The following is an 18568-nucleotide window of genomic DNA, read 5'->3' as shown; positions in this document are numbered from 1 at the left end:
CGTTGCACATCGAAAGTAGTTGCTATCTGCGACTGCACCGCAAAACAATAGTCTCAAACTGGTTTAAGGAAGCGTGTCGCTTCGCGACTGCTTTTATCGAATGAATTGAACGAACATGCGTGCATTTAAGATAGGCCCTACAGCCGGTGTCTTGCAGCAGGCGAGCTTTCGCAGGGTGGCGCTGCAATGCATTTCGGCCGCCGCTCGCGTGGAATCCAGACTTTTGCTCCCGACAGTACATTCTATTCAGAAAGGACAGGGTTGGCTGCACACACTCTTCTGGGGGTGTGGCCATAATCGGCCGGAAATCCTTAGCACACCATCCTGTCATTTTGAACACTGTCCTTGAGGCTGTAGCAATTCGCACAATAATATTCAATAGATTGATAACGGTGTGCTCCATATACATTCCTCCTGATTATGCACTTTCGAGCTCTGACTTCGAGGCGCTGGTCGACCAGCTGCCCGAACCATACATCCTAACAGGCGACCTTAATGCGCACAACTCTCTTTGGGGCTCCTCCAGAACGGATGCCCGAGGTCGCCTGATAGAGACATTTCTTACATCTTCAGGAGCATGCCTTTTCAACAAAAAACAGCCTACGTACCATAACTTAGGACATAATACGTACTCACATCTCGACTTGTCTATTGGTTCTGCAATTCTCTTTCCATGTCTTGAGTGGGGCGTGGGCACGGACCCATATGGTAGTGACCACTTCCCCACTTCCCTAACATACATAGGTAAAGGCCCATGCAGTCCATCTTCCCATAACAGGTTTAATGAATCAAAAGCAAACTGGAGTACATTCACAGAAACATCTAAACTACACCACACAACCATAAAACACCTACACGTTGAGGAAGCAGCCCAACTCATCACGGCGCACATACTCGACGCTGCCGAAAAGTCCATTCCCCAGGCCTCCAGTGCGTCCCGCAACCCAAGGAGGCCCTGGTGGAACGAGGACTGTAGGCGGGCGCGAGAGGCCCAGAACAAGGCGTGGGGTGTACTTCGCCGGTACCCGACGTCAGATAATCTCATTTCCTTTAAACGGGCAAAAGCTCTTGGGAAGCGTGTGCGTCGTGAGGCGAAAAGGGAGAGTTTGCGCGCCTTCCTTGCTTCCATCAACTCATACACCGACACTCACAAAGTCTGGACACGAATACGCAAACTAAAAGGACAACAGACACACAGCCTGCCCCTGGTTAGCACAACAGGGGACACACTCGAAGACCAGGCCAACACGCTTGCACAACACTTCGAACACGTGTCCAGCACAGCACACTACACCAACACTTTCATTAAACGCAAAGCATCATGTGAGAAGAAGTCCTTGCGAGACAATAATAAGTCGAACTCATCTTATAACACCCCCTTTTCACTTCATCTGAAGGTTACACTCGTTACTTGTAAACCTTCAGCTCCAGGTGCAGACAGGATTTCATACACAATGATACAACATTTACATGCAGACACACTTGAAACACTTCTTCACCCCTACAATAAAATATTTCTTTCGGGGCACATTCCACGCTCTTGGAGGATTGCCATAGTAGTGGCTTTCCTAAAAGAAGGGAAGGACCCTTCCTCACCCGGCAGTTATCGTCCCATTGCCCTGACAAGCTGCCTGTGTAAGCTCTTCGAGAAGATGATAAATAGGAGACTCGTGTACTTAGAGTACAACGGTCTTCTCGAGAGCTGCCAGGCAGGCGATCTACGGGCGGGGCGATCTACGAACGATAAACTCGTTGCGTTAGAGTCATATATTAAAGATGCTTTCATCCACAACCAGTACTGTATGGCAGTATTCTTTGATCTTGAAAAGGCGTACGACACTGCTTGGCGGTACGGCATCCTCAGCAATTTGAAGTATTTTGGCATGTCGGGTAACATGATGAACACGCTTGCCAGTTACCTGTCTGAAAGAACGTTTCGCGTGCGAGTTGGAGCTGCACTTTCTAGGGTTCATGTGCAGGAAAACGGCGTGCCGCAAGGTGGAGTTTTAAGTTGCACTTTGTTTATTGTGAAAATGAATTCTCTTCGGAAGGCATTGCCACCGTCGATTTCATGTTCAATTTATGTAGACGACGTACAATTATCTTTTAAGTCTTGTAACTTGTCTGTCTGCGAGCGGCAAGTCCAGCTTGGTGTGAACAAGCTTGCCGGCTGGGCAGATAGCAACGGTTTTAAATTTAATCCAGGGAAGTGCACTTGTGTTTTGTTTTCCAAGAGGCGTGGCATTCGGCCGGATCCAGACATTCAACTCCACGGTGTCTCTATTCCTGTAAAAAAGGAACACAAGTTCTTAGGTATTATCTTTGACGAAAAGCTGACATTCATCCCACACATAAAACAACTAAAACATAAATGCTTAAAAACAATGAATATCCTTAAGGTTCTGTCGCACATCTCTTTTGGTGCTCACAAACAACTTCTCTTACGTGTTTTTACCAGCTTGATATGTTCACGATTGGACTATGGTAGCGTTTTTTATGGGTCAGCAAGTAAAACATCACTCAAAATGCTGGACCCAGAGCTCCATCTCGGGCTCCGCCTGGCGTGTGGCGCCTTCCGCACTAGCCCGGTCGAAAGCCTCTATGTGGAGTGCAACAAATGAAACCTACAACGTCAGCGAGCATACACAGATCTCCTGTATGCTTTTAAAATTTCATCCATGCCTCACCATCCTTTTAAATCAGTTTTTCATGATACGTTCATGACTGAACTCCTTTTAAATCGACCATCGTTCTCTGCGCCTTTCTCTTACAGAGTTAGAGAGGAAGCGTCAGAGCTTGATGTCTTCTTTTTAGATACTATCCAAACCTCTCTAACAGGTTTTATAGCACCATGGCATCTCCGCCCTGTATCATGCGACACATCTTTCGCACAGGTAGATAAAAACCGAGCTCCCACATGTGCAATTCTGCAGCACTTCTTGTATTTGCAGCAGAAGTACCAATGTTCTGAATTTTATACGGACGCCTCTAAAACTTCCACCTCGGTGTCCTGCGCGGCGCATGGGCCCGGCCTTAGTGTCACGAGAACTCTTAACAGTAATACAAGTATCTTTACGGCAGAGGCTTATGGTGTACTTCTGGTTGTTAATCATATCCTTCAAAGCCACATCCCACAATCCATTATATATACAGATTCTCTCAGTGTTGTGCGGGCGTTGTCGTCAATAAAGTCTTCACAAAATCACGTTATAAATTTAATAGTCAAGGGTATTATGTCTGTGTATGTACGCAAATTTGAACTGGTTCTTTGCTGGGTCCCTGGCCACTGTGGTATAGCCGGGAACGAAGCAGCGGACCGAATGGCTGCTGCTGCTACACTCTTGAATACAGTAGACGTAACCACATTACCCTACACCGACGTGAAACCACACATCAGACAACAACTTCGCAAAACATGGCAAACACAATGGAGTGAACAAACAGACAACAAGTTACACGTAATAAAACCTCACTTGGGACCATACACCACCGACACACGCAATAGATACTCTGAAGTCACCTTGGCCAGATTACGGATAGGGCACACCCATGCAACGCACTCGTATCTGCTGACGGGATCTTCGAGACCCCAGTGCAGCAGATGCGGAGGGGCCCTATCCGTGGTGCACATACTAATCTCATGCAAGGCACTTCACACAACAGGACACAAACACTTCAGAGAACTCTACAGACAACAGATCCCCCTACATCCATCGCTGTTTCTAGGTGACGATGCCAGTGTTTCTGTGAAACGTGTGTTTGATTATTTGGCAGACATTAAGTTTTTAAACCTCATTTCCTATCACGCATAATCAAATCTGGCCCTATACACCAGCCATCCCCATTATCTTTAACTGATTTTACTATGTTCGGTTGACACGTTTTTTTTTAACCTACCTTTTTGTGGTACCCACTTCACTTCATTAAATAAACTTTTCTCTGGCGCTCTTTGCCCTTAGTCGGCCTTGCGCCATAAAAACCCAACCATCATCATCTTGACATCCCTATGAGTCACAGGCGTTCGTACGCATGTTCCTTTATTCCACGAACACCACGTGACTGGAACGGACTTCCGACAGCAACTGCGACTATCGTAAACAATCATGCTTTCCGATCAGTTATTACTAATCAAAACCACTCCAATAACCATGAATGATTACTAATTTCCTCTTGTGTTGGCTTGATCTTTCGCGTAAAAGCAATGTTGGCTTCTTTGTAGTTCTTGGCCCTTTGTGCACAGAATTTGTGAACTTCTTTTTGTGTTCGCGCGCAAGTCCTCCTTTTTGTATGATTTCTTTATATGCACGGTAAACTGTAATCGTTCGTGAATCTTAAAACCCCCTCCCCACTACAATGCTTCGGCTCTGAGGTTACTTGTAAATAAATAAATGAATGCATAAATAAATAAATAAATAAATAAATAAACAGATTCATATATGCTTGTCAGTTTTGGGGGTCTTAAGGTCGTTTCCTACTCGTTATTTTCCTCCATTACTCTGGCCACTAAAACTGAAGCACATCCTCGTTTCTTGCGCTCATTAATACACACATTAGCTTACAGCGCGATTGTACTCTTTCTGCTGTATCTTTTCCCCTAAAATATATTGTTTTTTAAAAGATGAAAACCTTATGCGTTATTTTGGATGCATCCGACACTTTAATTTTCACGCCACAGAAAATGTCACCATGGCATTGATAAAGGTTGGCTACCGTACACTGAAACTAATATTTATAACGCAGTTAACCGATATTTAGAGAATGCAGAAATGGAAATTTTAGACGCCTGAACAGGTAGAACAAGATATAAGACATTGGAAATAAACCCCTGCTGAACTTAAATAACTACTGATGTGAAGAATCTCTCGTTTTCTGGTTGGGTGCCCTTACATTTGCACAATCGCAGGATTCATCGGATATCTTCGCCTGCAACGACTTTTCGTAACTGCAGCTTCATAGTGTCTTACAACATTCACATAAATGTCGAAAGAATTTTTCGGCACTTGTAGCTCTGTTGAGTGTGCAGATTCATTTTGCTTGGGCTAACTAGGATGGATCATCTTCATGGGCAAAATAAAACCTACTTCGACGTTTCTTTTTACGTGTGAGTGGGTCAAGCATTTCCCCTTTGCAATACACGACTTAAAACGTAAAATAACTCATAGACTTGTTTGCTTTCTGTCGGCTACATTTAGAACGCTTTTTATTCATATTACCAATAAATACCAGAAATGATACGATTGGCTTAAAGTGCAAATACACACTCCTTACGAAGATTTCGAATAACACCTCTGCTACACGGTTTTCTCAAAAGCCTTCTGAGTGCAGCTGTCTATCGAGAGCCCCATTGCAAAAACATAGGGCACACAGAACAGTGAATTCAAAATTTCCGTGGGGCACAGGCTTCAGTCTGAATCAGTGCACTTGTTAATTTGCAAAATAAAAGCCACAACCTCGCGCCTATTTATTTACCCAATTCATTATCTTGTTGTCTCTTTATGCATCTACGGAGCAGCTCCTGCCTTTCTACGTCCTCGAAGACTTCGCAATCTTTCCTGGCCTCTGTGGGATCTTCCTTGCTGGTGTCGTGAGCGCATCCGTAAGGTAACGTATTCGTCAGGGCGTGATATGGCTATCCTGTCACTGTTATAAACCACGGGTGTTGTAAGCCCTTCCATGCCTCTTTTTGTTGCAGATTGTAAGCAACGCCGCCAAATTTGACCTTTTGCCGAGTTGGCATCAATTAGCTCAATTTGGACACAAGTCTGATACGTAATAGGTTTCTTTGGCCCCCGATCCAATTCCGCAAAATGGGGCATTGAGCTAGTGTGAATGCTTTTTCATCTCTGCGAGCTTTAATGAGGCCGGGTATTCTTCTTCGTGCATGCACAACAATCGCTGCTTGCCATTTTTAACACCACAGCTGTTAACGATTGAGCTTGGTCCGTTGGCGCTAGCAAAAACCCCTCTTCGGTTTCTTCAACAAAATGGTGCCGTGGCCAGGATGGGAAGATCTACACAGTTTAAGAACAGAGTGAGTGGACTGCCATCAACGATGACGTGAGTGACACGGCTGCGATGGGACTAAAAAAGTGACCGCTGACCGCGGACCGCAGGTGGACGTGACTACCCAAGGATCCATTGAGGGCTCACCAAGCGACGAACAATCAGACGCCCTCGACATCGCTACCGACCCTAAAATGGATGCCTTCCTGGGCCAACGGCAGAAATGGCTGAGGTTTCTCGTCTACCAGCACTCTTCTCAGCGACCTGCAGATATTACCGACGCCAAGCGTCGTCCCTTTGCGAACGAATAAGCCTAACCCGCAACCCCACTCATCCACGACGTAAAATCATACATGAATTCTGAGACACATCTCTCGGTGAGCTAATTGTTCTCAAGCAAAGCGTTAAGGAAAAATATAAAATTCTGAAGAAACTGGACAGTGAAATCGAAGAACTCGCTGACCTAAATAATTTAACGACAGAATGTGTAGCCACATATGAATTCGAAGATTTGATCCTGCTGACTAAATTAAGAATGGACCGATTGTCTTTGGAGTTACAAACATATCCTAACAATGACACTGTAGCAATAGCCTCCGAATACCACAACAGCACCATAAAGAACAAAGAGTCCGCACTGAAGAACAGTGACCGTCCTAACAAAAACAGCGATTTCGCGGCACCTTCGAAACGCGATCGTAAGGAGCCCCATGTCACCGAACGAGCTGGTACCTTCAAAGAACATAATGCCTCAATTGACGAAGTGTAAGCAGCCGCTCCTAATGCTCTCTCAGACGAACTGACAAGAGCCTTTTCCACGGTTGACGCCGCAAACAATAAACCGGCTTCATTACCTCCAGTGAATATCACGAGTGATAAGCGTGACGACACCACAGTGGAGGTAGCTAAGGAGACATCTGCACAATATTTCGAAGAGAATAAAAAGTTTTCAGCGCATAACGAACGACTTCACGAAACACCAAACGTGAACCAAAGAGCACTTCACAAGCATTGACACATTGACCCAGTTTCATGCTAACCATCCAGCGTTCAAGTACCGTAAAAACCCGCGTATAATACGGACCCGCGTATAATACGAGGTGTAATTCGGGGACATGAAAATCAGAAAAAAAATTTCATCCGCATATAATGCGAGGTAAAGAGCACAGAAAACATTTATTTGCACTGCAGTTACCTTTAAGTCATTGTCAGTTTTCGCTGGCACTGTCTCCCGACGTTTGTTCAGTCATCGTCCGGTTCGCTGCCGCTGTCTCCTGAAGTCGCCTTATCGAAAATGTCTTCCCACAGAAAGGGGTCCTCAGTGCCACCAAGGGCGTTCGAGATGCCGCATTTCTTAAAAGAGCGACTGACGAGCTCCTCTGGGATGCCGGCCCACGCATCCGCGATCCAGCCACAAAGCACCGCTGGAGAAGCCCGCGTCAGCCATCCGCTAGCTGTCACTTACGGGTCTCTTGACCTCATTCACTCTTGGTAGCAGGACCTGATGCAGTCTTTGAAAGGCTTGTTGATGCAAACTTCTAGCGGTTGCAGCTGGGATGTCATTCCTCCTGGAATGTCAATGAGTTCGGTGCGGGGTTCGTGCAACAACTTCTTCACGGAATCGGCCAGGTGGCAACGAAAGGCGTCCAACACGAGCACTGACGGGAACCCCCAACAGTGCTCCAGGCCACCGACACCATACAGATTTTATCCCGTCAAGCACCAGTTGCTTTCTCCACCCGCGAATGCTGCCTTCGGTGACGCCGAACTGCCGTCCTGCGGCGCAATTCCTGATGGTCTCGGCACATAAAATAACTTTTCTTTTAATTGCAGCCGAATACTGCCTTCGTGCACCCGATATTGTGATAGACTTGCCGTGAACGTGCCGATCTTTTGCGTGGTCAAAACAATCAAAATAGCGCCGGCTGAGAGAAACAGCAGCCAGCTAACGCCACCGCAAGATGGCGCACCCTCCGCTGAAACCGAAAGTACAAATTTTGGGGTGAAAACTTTGGGATCCACATATAATACGAGGCACAAATTTTACTATCAAATTTTACATAGTAAAATTTGGAAAAAAAATCTCGTATTATACGCGGGTTTTTACGGTATATGTTGCCATCGCGGAAACACGATTTTAGAGGGGATTCTGTTGACTACGGCAAAACGTGAACATTTGATAACCCCGATGCTAAAACCAGGACGACGAAAATGGCGAAGCCGTACGCACCCATGACAAGCATGTACAAGTAACACAAATAAGGCTCGACCGAAAGTCATGATCAAGTACAGAGTGATAGGAAAAACAAGGAAGCAAGGGAAAGCCCCAAGTAGAAGCATCTGTATACACCTGAAGAGACTCATCCGGTACCTGGATTCCTCTAGGACTCGACAGTCAACCCAACACCCATGCCGCATGACGTTTGTGCGAAATCTGCATGGTCGTCATGCAGGGCGGACGATGGTCCAAACAAGTCGGTCACCCTGTTCAGATTCCGCAAGGTGCAGGTATCACAGATGCACCAAGCATCGATGGAAACGAAACTATGAACTAACATGGTCCGGCTACAATGGATGTGACATAGTTTTGCGCTACAGACTGCGTAATGGTCTTGAATTTCGCTTGATGGGTACATCGAAGAAAGCTACGCGAGATTACCGCTAAAAACCATTAACTCTTCCCGTCCCGTTCAACAACAAAAAGAGGTGGTGGCGTTTTGCTAGCGGTTAAGAAAACCATTTCTTCATACCTTGTGTCATTTGACTCTGCCGTCAAAATCATATAGGTTGCTTGTTTAATGGGTGCCGCTAAACTACTAATGGGGGTTTGCTACCGCCCTTCTAATTCCTCGTTTTCCTTTCTGATTGATTTGCGCACGAGTTTGGCTACGGCTACCCAGTTATCTGCTTCCCACGAAACGTATCTCTTTGGTGATTTCAATTTTCCGGACATTCACTGGGTTCATCTATCATCGTCCTGTCACGATTCATTAGAACTAATCAATATTACTGTAGTGAAGGGCCGGTGCAGAGTGGTGGCCAATCCGCCGTTACCAGTGGCGTAACGTTTGCGCAAGAGAAAGCGGCATCGAAGAAGGGGAACAAGACGAGGAAGGAGCTCGGAAGCGGTCGGGCAAGACGACAGCAGGACGGCGCCCTCGCGGTGTAGGCCCGAGGTCTGTCACCGGCGCTTCCTTCCAATTTTCCGTGCGTCGCGGTGTAGGCCCGACGACAGCCCTGGACGCCGCCTGGAGAAGCCAGGATCCTGCCCAAGAGTCAGCGGTGTGTCGGTGACGTGGAGCGCCAGCAGCGAGGCCTCGCCGTGGCGCAGGCCTAAGCCCTTCCATCCCGCCGCTAGCCATCGGGCACCGTCACATGGTTGTCCAGCGAGACACTTCTACAACGACTCCAGTAACCTCCACGTGGCCAGCCAAGGAACCGCGTCTCGCGAGTCGTCGCATCCAGACCATCTCGTCTCGCGATCGCCGTCTGTGAGCATACGACTCCCTTCATGAGTTTGGCCGCCGTCATCCGCGCCTTCGTGTTTCCGCGTGTAGTCCATCTGTGTGCTGCAGTGTCTATTCCGGCTTTGTACATTATCTAGCTAATATATATGTTGTGTGTGCGTTTGCAAGAACATAGTCCGGGCTCGTGACTTTCTACGCGGTCCGGCCCAACATTCATAACAATTACTTTAGATTTCAATCTCTTCCAAGTAGTAAATGAACCCACCCGAGGATCCCACATTTTAGATTTAGCATTTACAGGTGCTCCTGAAAGCGTTCACTCTGTCTTGAACAGAGATGGTTTCAGTGATCATAATATGGTCATTATAACACTTAACTTGCCATTACCGCCTCCCGGCTTCAATGTAAACAAAATGTACGACTATAACAAGACGAACTACAATGAAATGAACAAAGAGCTGGAGGTATTCTATACTACAGAACTAATGCCCTTCTTTGAAAGTCGCTCGATTGATACTAACTGGTCGCTTTTTCAAAATAAAATATCTACTTTGGTTAAAAAATACGTGCCACTCATATCCATCTCAAATGATAGAGCTAACCCATGGTTCAATGGGTCTCTACATGCACAAAGAAACAAGAAGAAACGCTTATACAAAAGCGCCAGAAGCTCGGGTACTAAGGAGGCCTGGCAGAAGTACAAAGAGTGTCTGCAAAATTACTCGGCCATACCTACTGCTAAAAATAAACACTTCTCTAATGACCTACCTTCCATCCTAAAAACTAACCCCAGAAAATTTTGGCAAGAAATATCCCCCCCGCGCGATACTAACAAGATTGTATTACACGATGATGAGCACATTCCCATTCCTGAAAGTGACTGCCACATCGTACTCAACACATTTTTTTCATCAGTATTCACTAAGGAAGATTATTCCAGCGTTCCTTGTTTTGATGACCTAGACTGTCCATACATGCAACCGATTGTCATAACTGCCGAAGGAATTGAATGTCTTATAAATAATCTTAAACTATCTACCTCCGCAGGAGTCGATAATACTAATTCGAAAATACTAAAAAATACCAAGTCTATTTCAAGTAAGATTTTGTACCACATCTTCTCGCAGTCCTTATCATCCGGACAGTTGCCGAGTGACTGGAAAACGGCTAAAATTGTGCCAATACATAAATCTGGGAATAAAAATTCACCCGACAACTACCATCCTATTTCACTAACGTGCATATGTTGCAAATTGCTTGAACATATTATCGCTTCTAACATTTACTCTCACCTCGAAACCAATAACTTTTTCTTTGATAACCAGCATGGCTTCAGAAAAGGTTTTTCTTGTGACAAGAAGTTATTTGAATTTACCACTGACTTGCACTATAACATGGAAAATACCTTGCAAACTAACTGTATTTTTCTTGATTTTTCTATAGCTTTTGGCCGTGTCCCTCATTGCCGTTTATTCTCTAAATTGTCCGCCCTTCGACTAGATTCTTTAACATTATCTTGGCTTCGTAACTCTCTTTTTATGCGTGAACAGTTCACGGTAGTAGATGATTATACCTCGCCGCTGTCCCCAGTCACTTCGGATGTGCCTCAAGGCAGCGTTCTCGGTCCCCTACTCTTCTTAATATTTATTAATGATTTGCCTTCATGCGTCACTTCCTGCATACGTCTTTTTGCTGATGACTGCCTAATTTATCGAAAAATAAATGACCCCACTGGCCACGTAACCCTTCAAAAAGACCTAAACCTTATCTGCGATTGGTGCAACACATTGCAAATGTCTTTAAACTTAACTAACTGCCGGAAAATATCCTTCAGCCGAAAACACACTAACTCTAACTTTTCGGATTTCCTGAACAAATATTTAGTTTCTGAGGCACTAACATATAAATACCTAGGCGTGCTCCTAACGGCAAATATTTCATGGTCCACACAAATTAACGCAATATGTGCTAAAGCCTCACGATCATTAGGATACTTACGTCGAAATTTGCATGCTTCTCCGTCTAACATTCGTCAACTAGCCTATAAAACATTTGTATTACCACAACTAGAGTTCACGTCCTCAGTTTGGTCCCCCTATCAAAATTATTTAGTCGATAAACTAGAAGCGTACAAAATCGCTCAGCTCGGTTTATATCCAAATTATAGGACTTCTGTTCATGCATAACAAAAATAAAACAATCTTTCGCTTGAACCATTGCATATCCGACGGCAAATCTCGCTCCTATGCATGTTTCACAAATACATTAATCGTGCCAGACCCTCCCTATTACCCACTGTAAGCCCTCATTCCACATCACGCAGATTATTACTTCAACGCAGCTTCACCCGAATCTACGGCACCACGAACTCTTTCAATTTATCTGCCCTCCCACGTGCTATCCGGTTATGGAACGATCTGCCTGATAATATCGTATCGCTGACTAACCCAGAAACATTCCGCAATCACCTGCACAAGCATTTTAAATTCAGAGCATTTCAGTAACTCACGATGTCACCCGCGCTGACGTCCGTAGTCCGCACCCTTCCTACTATATAAAAAAAATACTATCCGGCGCCCGGTTTCGATCCCTCGACCCTGCGGGCGGAACGCAATGTACATGGTGCTCTACCCACTGCGCCACAAAGCCGAAACAGATTGGGACGCTACGAACGCGCCTTATATTGTTGACTCATTCAAATTACTGCTGACGAGCGCTCTCTCGTCAGCAGTTGCCACAAGTGCAACAACATTAACGTAGCGCAAACTACTTAACGTCGTGCGCCACCGGAAATACTCTGCATTTCATCGTGCCCCTCGCGAGGGGGATGTTTCACTGCGTCTTCTCTCGGTCGCGGGACCCGTGGCGCCGTCTGGCGGAGGCGCGGCACAACCTCGTAGCACTTTGAAAAGATGCGGCGCCAGCCAGCTGTGTGTTTTTTTCGATGTAAAACCACCAAACAAGAACGCTGGCATTCCTTTCTGTTAGCACCATGATGCTTTCCCTTTTCTTTCTTTCCTTTTTTTTGCGGTTGCAGCTACCACACTAGATGTTATTATTGCATGTACTAATTTTCTTGCCACTCCTGCTCGTTATTATCATGTTCCCTTTCTCTTGTTTCTCTGACTTGTTGCTCTATTATATATCTAGTTTTTTTATAACTTCTTTTGTTATTTTTTGATGATGTGCCCTTTTGCCCCCCTTACCCAATGCCCTGCTGGGCCTGTAAGGTATTTTGAATAAATAAATAAATAAACTTCCTATGCTAATGGCGCGACCGGGAGGATGTTGCAAATACACGAAAGGACAAAAAGGTGGCCACTGGAACCTGTTGTCTAGTATCATCATCATGGTACAGTTCCATCCGCCATTAAAGAGATCATTCATGTCCCGCCGTCCCCGCTTCTGTTTTTTCAACAAATTTGGTGTTAAAAATGCCGGTTCCGTAAAGAGTTCCTACTTTTGGCTTAGCTTGAAGAAAAACAACAATCCTGAAATCTACAGACGATTGCAAACAATCTCGTAGTATAGGAAACTTTTCTTCGAAAGTGCTTGGGGAAACTCTGGCGCTACATTCCGAGCGCCCGCCACAAAACATGCTTTCTTACTCTCACCTTCTTACTTCTCGACTTCTTCTTACTTCTTCTTCTCAACTCCTAGTCGTATCTGTTGCCTGCCATTTAGTTCTGCATCCAGAGCGAGTGCCTCTTCCCGTGCTGAAATGACAATGGCCGCCAAACATTTATTTTCCGGCAATTCTCGGCAATGTCATTCCCCGAGTATTCTCCTAAAGATTGAGCTGTAAAGCGACACAAAAAAACGATATACTGGCTGAAAATTCTCATCAACTGCTGTCTTTTTGGCGAAGCCAGAGTCCTTCAATGCTTTACTGGTCACGAAACTTCGGCGCTCGTTTCATATACGGTCCGCGGGCGCCACTACTGGCGCCACCGCCACCCGAAGGGCATCCAGCCACCGCGCGAGCGGCATATTTGCCAGCTCTTGGCATGAAAACGCTCGCTGCTTTGGTCTCTGCGCGCGTTTTTTTTTTTTTTTCGTAGTTGTTAGCGATGAATCGTCCAATTATTGTGTATACCACCTGCCTCCAACGGGGTTTTATTTTTCTGAATAAATCGCCGCAGACCTCGGCCATGAACGGCAACTTCTTTCGCGTTTTAAAGTGCAAGCGCAGCGCCGCCAGGTTTACGGATTTTAAAATGTATTTTGTTTGTTTCCTTAAAGAAAACGTTGTAACTACAATACATACGGTAGCTCCGTAGTTGCGGACTGCTGCGGGCCTATCAATAATGCAACAAAAAAAAACTGAAAGGAAGCAGGTACGCGTCATTCAGACTAGGCTATTAATAAATCTGTTGAGTGCTCTGGAATGCGCTGAACACCGAGATAGCCCAATAATATTGTCGTTTCGGTGAGTTCGTACAGAAACATTTAAAAGCGCTGCAGAAAGGGAAAGGATCAAAACCCGAAATGATATATGTTGCACTGTGTGCATTTCCGCGAACACGCTTTTCAATCCTTGCAGAAAAGCAAGCGCAAAATTTTATCACATGCTACAAAAAAAATTTCAATATTACGAAGGGAGACAAAAGAGCGTGGTCCAGTGTACAAATATTTATTGTTTGCGCTGTGATGTGTAGCACACGGAGGAAACAGAATATTGCCACGCAGCCAAAGTTCTACTGAATGAAGTTTATTAAAGTGAACTCATGCTCTGCAAAAGGCTAGAATGAAACACAAACATCGAAGAAGCAGTCCGCAGCGTGACCTGCACAGGTGACGTCGATAAAGTGAGTCACGCGGCGTTTGCTATGCATGAATTACACTCGGGACGTCATTATTTTAGATCCATAAAAATAGGGTCGAGAATGTTGTCGAACAAACAAGAAATTAGTGACAAGGTGACAATCTTTCCATATCAAACAACATTGCCCGACGCGACGTACGACAAAAAGAGCAAACGAGCGATTCGCTTGAAACACCAGATAAAAAAACGGGAGCGTCCACACGTGGTTACAAAACAGAAAAAACGAATCCTAAGGGAAAGTTCGTGGAAATATCAAAAGTGAAATCACAAAGACACCAGCAAGGTTTTTTTGCATGCGAGCCTGAGCGCAAGTTTATACAAGTTTGCAGACAAGTAATGAAACACAGCTACTATATCACTGATCAAACAAAACTCCGCCTTTAAGTGAGCCTTGTACAATTATAGGTCCAGGAGCCTCGCAAACAGGTGCATTGCTTTTACATTCCTTCAGTTTGGCTTCCTCCCCCACCAGCTGGGCCTGCTGCTCGCTCTGTCACACGTGATTGCCTATTTTTTCGCGTGTGAAAAAATGCAGGCGGCACCGAAGGAAAAGTGTAGAACTTCAGCAGTCCTCCCAACAAAGTGGGTGGGGCAGCCGACAGCAGCTGAAGCTGTACGATTGTCCAGCAAAACCTGCTCAACAATGCCTATGTACACACCAGCGCACGCAGTTTGCTTTACCGTAAATTGTTCTACATGTTCTTCAGCAATTTGAAGAGGTTTAGCAGTTTGGTGGAGGGGACCGGAAGGTAACCTCTCGACTTCACACGAATGAGGTAATTTGGTGACCGTTGCAAGCCTTTGAAAGACTCTACGCAGTGGGTGCAGCACATCCTAGAAAATGTTTCGGCAACATAGCCAGCCAGGTAGTCTAAAATGCACTCCTTTAAAGACAAGTCTGTAGGGGCCTCTTCCTCGCTCGCAGTTGGCGCCAAAAAACTTCATCCAAAAGAATGGCCAGGGAGTCAACCTGAAATGAGAATTTTCTTTTGCTTACATGCATATTCATGGAAAAATATCACGCACAGGTAAATGATGAACTTAGTGCACATTCTGAGTGAACATCTGTTTAGCAGCTCTTCGACGGAAAATATATTCGAGATGGAGAAACTATTAATAGCTGTTTTGTTTTCAATGTGGCATCGTACATGATTGGCAGGAGCAGCTTCCTTGTTAAAGAGGTCCTGCAGCTTGAGCAGCAACTGTGGCCCGTCACCATCAACTGATGCACACTTGGGTGGGCGGACAAGGTTGTTGACCGAAAGCATTCGGTATATGAAGAGGAACTGTTGAATTGTTGGCTGCCCTCCGTCACCAGCCACGTGCCTCGCAATGCCAACAATGCCCAAAAACCTCTGAAAATGAGACAACAGATTAGTCAATGCAGAAATAAAAAAGCTTACATGTTTACCTCACGAGGACCCTGTCCAAAATTTCCCAAAAGCACATATCAAAAACCTGAGGCCAGAAGGTTCTCCACAAGTGCGATAGTACTGAGTAGGGTTACTCGCAGCACTCCAGACGTGGGCTTGGTGAGGAAGCAGGCTTCCCTTTGCTTCGGCAAACTCTCAATGTAATCACAACGGTTGTTCAGCCATGTCATGTTCTCTTTTAATGTATGGAAAATAATCATGTTACGTCTGTAAAAATAATTAAAAGCAAGATACCTATAATAAAATATAAAATCTCGAGTGGTAGTTCTCCGACATGGTAAAAAAGCGCACTAAAAGGAGGACACAAGAAAAAGGCGGTGACACGGGACGAGCGCTAGACATCAACTATGGCTTTATTCACAAGAAAGGCTATATATACACACATACAAATGCGCAGAAACGCAAAAAGATATACAGGGCGCAGCTTTCACAGAACATGATATTGACGCTGAAGATAGGCTTTCTCTTTTGAGTGCAAGGCCAGCGACGGAGTGCTCACTCAGTTATTTTTTTTTTCTTGAAAATACAAAAAGCCTCAAAGATTTCCCTTTGTAGTTGCGTCCTAAAGCTGCGCAGGACGCGGGTATTATGAAAGTCAGGCGTGCAGGTGCACCGCCGGCAGTGATCTGCCAAATGTCCTCCCCCCACCAATGAGTTTACGGCTGCGCGGTGCTCTCTCAGTCTATCATTAATGCAGCGTCCCGTCTGGCCGACGTAGCATCTGCTTTCTAACTGCACGTGCGAAAAGCTCAATAAACAGTAGGCACAAAGAAACCATGTTCAGGATCAATTCATGCGATCTGGTGTTTCTCTGGCATACCGTTTGTTATGCAACCCTAGCATTTGACACGTTGCAAACATATGCAGCACATTTTGCAACCTTGCTGTATGGGCAATAAGAAAATGTATAAAAAGTCACTCATCTGTAATTGTATTTATCTTCAATAAGCAACAAACACTGCAAAGTGAGGCTGTTGGCACGTTAAGGATAAAAGAAAGAAGGCAAAAACAACTTTTATTTGAAACTGCCGAAATAATAACAAATAGGGGGTGCTGAAACAAAATCGATGTGGTGACACGCATATGGCCTGTTGAATTAATATTCTCAACATGCCCGAGGGATGTTAACATTAAAGTGTATTTTCAGCAAGGAAGCATAGTGGTGCAATCTAAAGAACCAACTTTGACACGAAAATACACCAACACTGCTCCCAAACATCATACACGCGCTGGCCTGTTTTCTAAACTTACCTCGCAGCTCTCGGAGACTTGGCGTTCGCCTTCATCACGCACTGATAAAAAATTAACTTCGGGCGGGTCGACATTTTTCGAAGGCTTTCTTCAAGCATTTTGTGCTTGCTCGCTTGCACTCTCATCTTTGACAATTTTGTCTGACACAAGGTCAGCAGCTGTTTAGTTGCTCGAAGTTGACACTTCAGCAGTTTAACCTCGGCGAAAGGGCTGGTAAATTCATCTGTTCGGCACGCCGAGTCCGAAGTGCGAGTTGGCTCCTCGCTGTCAAGATCTGTGCGCAGTGCAAGTTCTGCCAAATGATTTCAAAAATCGTTTCAAGTAGCGCATTTTCAGCTCACACACTCCTTCGAAATTTCACCGATATAATCACTGCCCGTGCAAGAAACTTAAAACAACGTTGGACGTAAACTCACCTTCATCACACGACGCGGCACCCGATGTGCCTGGTTTGGTGTGAACTTCTGTTTTACGGGCACATGAGGACGATTCACGACGTCGCTTCGCTGGAGACCTTCTTGTCATGGTCCGTGACCGCAGCTTCGGCTTAGTCAAATACGATAGCAAGCAGTCAAACTTCCGTGGAATAGCACCAGCTTTCAGAAGCCGCTTGTCGCGCGGAAGTGACACTTTTTCGCCATCTGAAAGGGGTCGTCGTCGATCACCTTTACGAGATACTTGATCTTGTCAGCATCGCTCATGGAAGGGTCTACACGCTTGTACAGGCCGACGACACCTTCTATGTAACCAGTAAAAGCTTCGCCTGCGTGCTGCGCCCGCCCTCGCAAACGTTGTTCCGCACAAAGTTTCCGCACGGCTGGGCAACCACAAATTCATAAAATCGGTGTTGAAAAATTACCAAGACGGCCTGTCGGCTCCGTGGGTCTGGTACGACGTCTCAAGAACTCCCCTGAAGGAGATTGAGACATTGTTCAGCTTCATCGTGTCATCTTATATGTTATGTGCGCTCAACCTTTCATACGATGACAGCCAATACTCGAAGTCCTGGTCGTCAGTTCCATTAAACATGGGTGGGTCTCGCTGGCGGAATGCACCGGAACAGACGATGGGACGTTGCGACGAAGACGCCATTACCCGATGGTCGTCAGTGGACAGGGCGGGACGGAGACTTCTGCTTCGTAACTCCAGGCTGCGGTGAGGACTGGAACCCGCAAACTCCCCCGATTGCAAAGGTGTTTATTGTCAGGGATGGTAGCGTTCCAGATGATGGTAATTAGATAAACGCCGAGAGGTGAAGCGAGCTGTCCTAGACAGTGGCGCGTTCTCAGCAAGACCCGTTCTTTATCCTCGTCGTCTTCACAGTCCCCATTCAATGCATACCCGTTATTGCCCTCTTTGCCATCGTTGGCCTTGCGCCATTAAACACCAACCATCATCATCACCAACGGCCGCATATCATTGCATACCCACACGGGGCATAGTGCGTCCTTCGCAGTGTCTAATAGCATACTCCAAATAGGCGAATCTATTGCACAACAATATATACGTATATATATAAGATAAGTAGAGACAGACAAACGAGAAAGACGTTAATAATAAAAATAAAAGTTTACTGGCGTTTCAGGAAG

The 18568-nt window shown here is 45.5% G+C and overlaps 1 protein-coding gene, 1 long non-coding RNA gene and 1 pseudogene across 2 annotated transcripts in view; 1 reads left to right on the top strand and 2 right to left on the bottom strand.

Annotated features, from left to right (window-relative positions):
- Window positions 1-5509: 5509 nt before the first annotated feature.
- Window positions 5510-18568, top strand: part of LOC144146898 (uncharacterized) — a 26431-nt gene continuing 13372 nt past the window's right edge. The window contains exon 1 of the long non-coding RNA XR_013317758.1: window positions 5510-5601. This is a non-coding gene — a long non-coding RNA (uncharacterized LOC144146898). The remainder of the gene's footprint in view (window positions 5602-18568) is intronic.
- LOC144145388 (uncharacterized) lies at window positions 14933-16130 on the bottom strand (annotated as a pseudogene).
- On the bottom strand, window positions 16976-18342 carry LOC144144807 (uncharacterized). Its single transcript, XM_077676315.1, has 3 exons — window positions 18321-18342; window positions 17396-17620; window positions 16976-17271 (listed from the first exon to the last, which is right to left on the bottom strand). The coding sequence occupies exons 1-3, from the start codon at window positions 18340-18342 to the stop codon at window positions 16976-16978; spliced, it is 543 nt and encodes a 180-aa protein (XP_077532441.1).

The sequence above is a fragment of the Haemaphysalis longicornis genome, unplaced genomic scaffold, assembly GCF_048455015.1.
Source record: "Haemaphysalis longicornis isolate Haplotype H1 unplaced genomic scaffold, Haemaphysalis longicornis Haplotype H1 scaffold_7, whole genome shotgun sequence".
In the NCBI taxonomy this organism is placed as follows: domain Eukaryota; kingdom Metazoa; phylum Arthropoda; class Arachnida; order Ixodida; family Ixodidae; genus Haemaphysalis; species Haemaphysalis longicornis.
Note: the sequence above shows the minus strand (reverse complement) of the source record. Positions and strands in the feature narration are given on the sequence as shown.

What these genes read in the sequence shown, in the direction of transcription:
- LOC144144807 (XM_077676315.1), bottom strand. Translation starts at nt 18,342, where the DNA reads ATGGCAAAGAGGGCAATAACGG. An exon ending in GGCAAAGAGGGCAATAACGG is followed by an intron (nt 17,621 to 18,320) that starts GTATGCATTGAA and finishes GACCCCTTTCAG; the next exon opens with ATGGCGAAAAAGTGTCACTT. An exon ending in TGCCGCGTCGTGTGATGAAG is followed by an intron (nt 17,272 to 17,395) that starts GTGAGTTTACGT and finishes ATCATTTGGCAG; the next exon opens with AACTTGCACTGCGCACAGAT.